The sequence below is a fragment of the Elaeis guineensis genome, chromosome 13, assembly GCF_000442705.2.
Source record: "Elaeis guineensis isolate ETL-2024a chromosome 13, EG11, whole genome shotgun sequence".
Taxonomy (NCBI): domain Eukaryota; kingdom Viridiplantae; phylum Streptophyta; class Magnoliopsida; order Arecales; family Arecaceae; genus Elaeis; species Elaeis guineensis.
Window position 1 is genome coordinate 6,525,123 of NC_026005.2, and position 8,955 is coordinate 6,534,077.

At 36.9% G+C, this 8,955-nt stretch overlaps 1 protein-coding gene across 1 annotated transcript; it reads right to left on the reverse strand.

The window, feature by feature from the left end:
• Positions 1 to 1,061: 1,061 nt before the first annotated feature.
• On the reverse strand, positions 1,062 to 6,097 carry LOC105056820 (serine/arginine-rich splicing factor SC35). Its single transcript, XM_019854514.3, has 10 exons — positions 5,904 to 6,097; positions 5,713 to 5,791; positions 5,549 to 5,628; positions 5,348 to 5,414; positions 4,323 to 4,394; positions 3,146 to 3,355; positions 2,887 to 3,070; positions 2,662 to 2,796; positions 2,162 to 2,427; positions 1,062 to 2,060 (listed from the first exon to the last, which is right to left on the reverse strand). Exons 1-8 carry the CDS (start codon positions 5,977 to 5,979, stop codon positions 2,791 to 2,793), a joined length of 774 nt encoding a protein of 257 aa, XP_019710073.1. The 5' UTR covers positions 5,980 to 6,097; the 3' UTR covers positions 1,062 to 2,060; positions 2,162 to 2,427; positions 2,662 to 2,790.
• Positions 6,098 to 8,955: the final 2,858 nt, after the last annotated feature.

Sequence of the window (8,955 nt, forward strand, 5' to 3'; positions counted from 1 at the left end):
GCATTACCAGATCTGATATGATCAGTCCTCACCCAACTTGATAAAACAATGATCCATGATCAAAGGGTCAGTTTTTCTATTTGTCTCGTGAGGAAAGCTTCGATTCAAACCACCTCCTATCCATAGATAAAAATGCCATTCCAACCTCTCAAGAAAGAATGTGTTCAGTACAGGGGATAGGCATTGCCACCTACGGGTTCACAAATATATATATATATATATATATATATGTGTGTGTGTGTGTGTGTGTGTGTATAACAACTCAAATAAGACAATACACATTGTGCACAAAATGAATGCATCCGTCATGCCCGCAACCATCCAACATGTTGCATGTTATAGCCGCACCTGAATCCAGGTCAATGATACATCTACAAAAATTGGTAGAACCATTAAAAGTTCCAGAACTCCCATTTAACAGACAAATAACAAGACCAACATGGGTTAGTTTAAATTGAAAGTAAATAACAGTACTCAAGATTCACACCTTGACTACATATGATTTGAAAGTGTAATCTTACAATACCCAGGGACATAAAAGAGCCTCAGCGTAGCCATAACACTACTACTGGTAGTGCCACCAGATAATGAGAGCGGGTATGTGGAAGTTACTCGAATCCATCCCCTACAGACTCGTGATTCCACCAAGGATTTTCTGCCTTGATTCTACACGTACCATATAGCCATTATTTGTGCTCAACCATGCCTAGACACCTGAGAGAATGCATGGACACACCAATAGGCATCATATGATGCACTCAAATTAGACACATCACTACTTAATGATACAATCTCAAATTGCACCTGACACACTTGCCACCAGTTAAATCTTGCAAAACACTGGTATATTTTAACATATGATCGGTATGTTACACACTTGCCACCTCATACACTGCAGATCAAGTTTCCTCAATTATACAAAGGAAAAAATTGACAAGCTTTGATGTTAGCAATGATGATCAGCATTTCAAGATCATTTCACCTAATAGACAGCTGCTTTTGATATTAAAAAAGTTTAGCCAGTTTACTTGTAAAGAGGGGGGGGGAAAAAAACAGTTCAGTGAAAGTTAACCAACGCTCATTGCAGCCACTGGTGTTCATTCATATGCTCAAATACAATGTAGCAGCCAAAGTTAACCTGAGACTACAGTCAATGATGTAGAATCATGAGGATCAGAAATAAACTCTACAGAATATGCACAAAAATAAATTACCATACCAATGGATGAAGATCCATTGGAGGTGATAGCCATCCACCAGTATCAGCAGCAAAAAATAAGCTCATAGTCAACTTCTGCAGCTACAAGGGCAGCAACAATCTACATTCAACGGGAGCGCTTTGCTAGAACCTAGTCAACAGGACATCTGCAGCTACCAGGCCATCAACAGTCTCACACAATCAACATGTAATCTCCACCAGACCTTCCAACCTCATCAGTTCACAGCTACAGCCACGGGCCGCATCATCACATGTTGGAAACATGGTGAAATTTGAATTAAATTCCTAGAATTCCATTTAACACTATGGCGACCATAATAAGGAAATGCCTAACCAATAACTCTATATAGCTTTTCCCAGCCACATGGCTCTAGGGAACAGATTTGCATTTCTTCCAACCATGTCTGTGGTGTACATCCCAAAAGCTGGTTATCAATACACCAAATCTATCATGCATACTAACAAATATTATTGCGATGTTGACTTGATTTAGAAGGTTGATATTATATTTATCATCCAACCTAGCATCAGGCCAATTTGTCACAAACATGACAAATACTGAACAGCAGATCTAGCATATGAAAAACCAACTCTGAGAATACACTTTATGCATGGTTGGAAGAAGCATGAATCAATTCTGATACTATTGTTAAGGAAAAATTTGTTGCCTGTGCACAACATGTGGATGCCAAAAGAAGAGAAAAAAGCTAGTTGCACCGTATAGCTATTGGAACATCACCTTTTTAAATTCCATATGCAGGAGAAATTAAATACTGACACAAAACAGCATCATGTGCCGGTGCTACAGCAACTGACATGGTCATCACAGCTAGCACTACTCCTTTCAGTTCCCACAAATAGGAAATGAAAAGAACAAAATCAGAATGTAATCCAAAAACCAATGGACATGACTCTGCAACAAGGATTAAACATAACTCTTACCAGTCATGAGACCATCAAAGTACATTAGAAAACTGGCCTCAGTGCAGGTCTTGTTTTTAGAATGTTGGTCAGCAAAAAAATCACTGTCAGCATCACTATTAACATCACCATCATCATGAAGTACAAACAACACCACCATCAGCATCATCACCAACATCATCATCAAGGAAGAACAAAGAACATCAGCTACAACATCATCAGCAAGGACATATGCATTTGAAACCATCTTGCCGGCAATCAACAACAACCCTTTCACGAACAGTTAACTAGAAAAATGCACAGCAGGTTCTATCATAAGTAAAGTTGTGCCAAATTATCATAGAACAAGTTTATAAGAAAGGCGGAGAAAGTAGGACATAACAAAGACATAGGTAGCACTAAAAGTTCATATAGAACATAAGTAGACTTCTAACATATGCTACCAGCATACCAATTACTTGAGCAACACAAGGACATACTTTAGAAACCATGATAAACCCAGCAAAGTACAAATTTTCAACCTTAAAAAGGAGTCCAGGGTAACCAAAACTATCATAGAAGTTCATAACGATCCTTGTTTATAGAATTTGTCAATGCTGAGCCTCAAGGGTATCTCTAACCAATCAGACCCAATCATACCAAATGATCCATCAATCCTGTCAATCAAACCAGGTAAAAATTACTAACAAAGATACCAAAACACAGTAAACATATACTAACTTTGTAATAAGTGCAATGTTAACTACCTGGTCAGAACTGCGAGGAGATGGACTCCGGGAATCTGCATGTCGACCTCGGGGTGAAACACTTCGTGATGGTGGTGAACGTTCGCCACGGCTACCTTTGTCTGGGCTTTCATCATGAGAAGGTGGGGTCCTCCGAGGCTTTGGACTCCTTCGAGGACTATAGCTACGCCGATCAGGTGAGGCACTATCCAAGATAATAACATCAGAAAATGGCTGCAGAAGGCATTGAAGATCTAAACAATATATTACAGAATGCTACCTATCATAAGAGCGGCTCCTGCTTCTTCTCCGATCATCATCTGACCTCCTACCACGGCCTCTATAATAATCAGGGCTTTCACTGCGGCTTCTGCTCCTACGGCGATAATCCCTTTCCTTGTCACGGTACCTGTCATACCTGTCATAACGTCCCCTGCTTCGACTACAGCTTCGCCTCCGATAATCTTTGTCCCGATAATCATCTCTATGCCTGATCAATGCATTAAAAAAATAATACGCCAAGAAAAGTATTAAGAACAAAAAAGTATCTATGGAGTTGCAAAAATACCACTTTGTGCACTTGTTTGCATTAGCAAACTATATAATATACTAACAAAATCATGCATTATCATGAATTTAGCTAATATTCCACCCAGACTTCTTCAGATGGATGTTGCAGGAGCATGTATCATTTCATAAGAAATCTATACAGCAAAAACAAGTGATTAAAGACACCATAGATATTTAAGTGCACAGTAGAGTAGATAAGGCACATATCCTAGACTCCTAGTGCTGTCAGCATGTTTGCTACATCTTACTAGCATGAAATTACAACTCACAAAACACATCAACTAAAACCCTGCTATGAGTAGACAGAGAATTAATAATATAACTAGTAAATAGGGGAAGATAAACCTTCAAAGGCATAAGCTAGCTAGCACAAGATTAGGGCCTAACCATAGCATAATATTAGGCCCTAATGGTAGCCCAACCAAACCTGCTCAAACCGACCCAACCTACCTATCTACACACCTACATATATATATATATATATATATATATATATATATATATATATATATAACATGTGTGCGTGTGTGTGTGTTATGGGCATCCGAATTGAATCTAACCATCAGAATACCAGCCAAACAAAAATGTTCAACACCTTTCCCCAATCTTAAATTACATATACAACCCAACCAAACTGACTCATCCAATCCAACCCAGATAAACCCAACCAAACACAACTTAAGATTGGGCTGTGTCAGGAGATGCAGAGTTAGGGTTGGTCCGCAATTGGCCTTCAACCCAACACAACCTATCCAAGTAGCAACACTGATCAGAAAAACAAGGCAAATACAACAATACTGATATCAATGATAAAACTGATTTAGCATCTTCAATGCGTATCAAACAGAGATGGTACCCCACCCACACAAAAAGGGGGAAAAAATTACCTTGGCCTAGGGCTACGGCTCCTTGACCTGCCCCTTGTCTTTGGGAGCACCTCTACAATTCTTCCTTTATGACTGCAAACATAGTTGAAAAAGGACCATAAGCAGGTACCTAAATCACATAAACAATTAAATAAACCAGAATATTGAAATAATAAACATGTACAAATGTAGAATGCAAAAGTGATAATGAGGAACAGTTTCAAGCTTAATGATACAGATAATTCAAACTTGGATGGACGCTACCATTTAAATTAACTCCAACTTTATAACAACTAAGTCGCAGCCAGCAGCAAGACAATCCAAATCCATTGATATACACAAGACAAAGAGCCCAAGAGTCCAACAACTTGATGCCTTCAGGACCTACTTCTAGCCCCTTCGCTTAAGGGTATTGCACAGAGTCTATGTTCTACCAATTCGTGCCTACTACATCCGATAGTGGACCATGTTCTACAAGGCTAACAGCTAGTGACAACTGAAAACGAGATGATCGCAGCACACGGTAACAGGAATTAACTAAACCATGCATTGGAAGTTTAAAAACCATTACAGGGATATATCTGAGTGCCAAACCCTACTTGCAAGCTCCAGTAGACGTTGAAAAGCATGAGCTTAAAATCTTTGACACTCATTCAAAAACGAAAAAAGCAAATAATCATCCCAGCAATGCCTAGAACCAGAATATCCAGCATCATCTTATTAAGAAATGCTGGAATAAGGTTGCTGTTCTCTTTATCCATGAGTGATCTCTAATTTCAAGTTCTAAAAATGCTCTGTCGAGCCTACAACCCACAAAAGTAAAAAAAGGTTAAAAAAAAAAAATTAAAGAAAAACTCCCAGTTGCCCGGAGTTCATTGAGAAAACCAATACTCGACAGAAATTTGAGGGCAATTAAACCGAAAAAAATTTCAAGATCATAAAAACGAGGGAGAAAAGACGACGTGATTTGAGCATGAGCGATAATCCAATCCCTTTTCTGATATCCCAGGGGAAATCAAATATCCATGTTAAAATTTTTAACTTACATAGGTTCAGCATTCGGCCCATATTTTGCAAATTGAACCATAATGTTTCGACCATCAACGTTTCGCCCTGTAAGCAAGAAAAAATTGGCAACGCTCAGAAATTTTTCCGACGGACTTATTAATTTATACCTTACAACAACGGATCAAGAAAAATTAAGGAAAGAAGAGAACCAACAAAAAAAAAAAAAAAAAAAAACTTGCCATCGAGCTTGTCCACGGCCTTTTGAGCCTCATCAGCATACTTGTACCTCACGAACGCAAATCCCCGCGAATCCCCGCTCCTTCATGCCCACGAAAATCACCAATATAAGCAGTAATACAACCCGAAAACCGAATCCTAGAACAAGATTCAATCTTTCACGCACCTACGGTCCCTTGGAATGAAGACGTCCACCACCTTGCCATATCGATCGAAGAGAGGGTAGAGATCATCTGCGGTGGTACCTATAAACCACCACAAAAAAAAAAAAAAAAAGAAAAAAAGAAAAGAAAACAACTATCAGAACGCCTGAAGAGGATACGAAAAAAGGGGGGAGAAGAGAGGAGGGGTACTCACGGAAGCTGATGTTGAGGACGAGAAGGGAGTAGGTGTCTCTGATGTCCGGCGGCCCAGATCGTCCAAAGTGCGACATGACCAAGGAGAGAGAGAGAGGATTCGATGGAGATAGGGTTAGGGTTTCGGGGGAGAGCGCCGGATGTTTCTGGAAGGAAGAGAGCTTATCGCCGGTGTGGCTGGAAAGAAAGATAGTCCGAGGCTATATATCGGACGCTAACGGAAGCCCACCCCTGGAATATGTTTTTATTACTTTGCTGCCCTTGCACGGTGGGATTCATCACTTGTAGATCTTTCTAGGTTAGGGTTGTGGCTCGGGCTGGGGTAAGCCAAACCTTGACCTGTTGTTTGAGTTGGGTTGGGCCTATTTGTGTATCTAATCTGTTCAGATTAAAGACTAGGGCAACTGAACATAACGTGCATAGTGGAGCTTTGGACCTAGAAATTGATCTTGTTATATGAATGGGTCTTAATCAAGCTCTTGATAAGACTCGACCGATACTAACTTGACTTGATTTACGCTGTGTTTATATGAAAGTTTTTGGTTATAGTCGGATCTGAATAAGCTATGGTACGTATTTGTGGGTTAAATTGGATTTGAATCTTGTATTTTATTAGTTATATTGCGGTTGCATTGGCTCCTATTTGATTTATTTTTGAGCATCACTTAGTCTCCTTGTATCAAATATCCTCAAGCTTTGGAAACCTTTGGTTGAAGGTGAAGGCAGTGTGTCACTTTTGATCGGTGAATTGTGAGCATTATTTAATGAAAACTGAGTTGAAATGGGGATTAGATTCACACAAGCCAACTCTCAAAGGATGAGGCAAATTTAAGGAAGAAGGTGGGGATTAGCCTATTCTAATCTCAAGAGTTGGTTGAGTTAGTGTGGTTAACCATGTCCTTTGCAATACTGAAGCTTTTGTTCTCTCTTGCATTTTGAATGTTGCTCTTGTTGCTTGAAAACATTATTTGGTTGTTGATTATATGAAAACTATTTTTAAAATATCATAGTTTTGTAAGAACTTATTTTGCTAAAACATGATTTACTAAATCTATGGTTAGCAAGAGAAACTGATATTATATAAGATTTGGGACAACCAACCCAAATCCCGACTACTAACAGTCGGAAGAGCTTGTTTTGAGAAAAACATGGAATCCCAGGTCTTTCATAAAACGTTATTTTCCTATTTTATAAGATATTTAAATTTGCTAAAACCATCATGAAATCCTTCCAAACAGCTAGGTTCATAAAATATTTTAAAAATTAGATAAATTTATCCAACTAAAAACCTCCAACAAAAGGTTGCTTCTAAAAGTAAATTTATTTGAATTTTTAGATAAAAAATACTTTTGATATACTTAATATTTGGTAATTATATGTACTAATATATAATGCTCCCGGAAGCTCCAATTTATCCTTTCCTCTCCTCTTTCCATGGATGGAGCCATCCTGCCAAACACTTTTTTTATTCATTTTCTTTTCTAATCAGTTCTTATAAATCAAAATTCTTTTCAATCAAATTTGATGTCATGTAATTAGAGATATCCATGGATAGAAACAATATTGTAGGCAGAAAGCATTCCCTTGTATATATTTTTATACAAAGTATCATATATTGGACTCTACTTTCCAGATGAATGGAAGATGAACGGATTTTCTATATTCAAAAAATATGGAGCAATCTCAAGAAGCTAGAAGTTGGTTTTTTAGCTTTTCTAGAGGTACTTTTGGGACATCTATTTTTTGGTAAATGCACTTTCCAAATGCTATTACTGAATACCTAATTTTTTTACTTTAAAGATTACAAAGAAAAACCTTAGCAAGATATCAACAAATATTACATGGCCAACCTTTTTTGTGAAACATGATATGAATATCGAGATTGAATTAGACTGAATCAAACTCAAGTATCAAAAGTTGAGGATGGAACCAGGTCGACATTTTCTAGTTCTACTCAACCAAGATAGTTTTTGCTATTCAAAATTGACACAATTGCAACCAAGATAAGATGTTGTGTCACAATCTCTGTTGAGATGCAACAGGAACAAACCAAGACTTTATTTTATTTTATTTTATCTAAACAATACAGTAAAAATGGTTCAATTTCTTAACTTTTCAGCTTCCATAGTAACACCATCAAGTTTCTTTCTTTACATCCATCATGTTTGGATTTCTACGAAGAAAATATAATCACTTAGGATGCGTTTGGTTACATTTTTTTGATTTTTAATTTTTAATTTTTAAAAAATATTTTTTATTTTTTTTATTTTTATTATTAAATAAAAATAAAAAAATATGTTTGATAACTTCATCGCTATAAAATAAAAAGCAACGTTTGAAAACGGTAGATGAAAAACTCGATGAAGAAGAAAGATTTAGGAGGGGAAAGAGAAAGGGGTAGGGAGGTGAAGAGCTCAAGATTCGGACTCTTTATTTTTTGGATTGGCATTTTAGATATTCGAAAGTAAAAAAAAATAAAAAAAATTATTTTACATATAAAATAATTAGTTTGATTATTTTAATTTTAATTTTTTATTTTTCATGATGTTACTAAATAATATTTTTTTATTTTTTATTTTTTAACAATTAAAAAAAATATTTTTTAATAGCTAACCAAATCCATCCTTAGAAAATGATCTCCTTGAGTTGGGATCCCGAAGATCTTTTTGCATAGTAAGTGTCACATGTCCTCCACAAACAAATTAATAGCCATATTGGTCACAGCAATATTTAAGTTTATTTATGTTGATATGACATAAAATATCTTAAACAATTTTATGAGCACTTTTTTTTTTTTTTTTGCTCAAAATCAATCATGGACGTAAAATCTTTAGCTGCAGTCGCATGCACTTCACGTGGGCACGTGCATATAACTAGTTTTAGGAAAAGGAAGGGATCATCCCCAAGAAATTTTTTTGTATTAGCTCCTGAAATCTTTTGTATTTTTCTATCAATTCATTAATTTCTAAATTTGCCTGTTAACTGGCGAGAATCCAATTGAAGAGAATTCACTCAATCACGGTGCAAGCTGTGCTGGGAATGTTAGACGCATG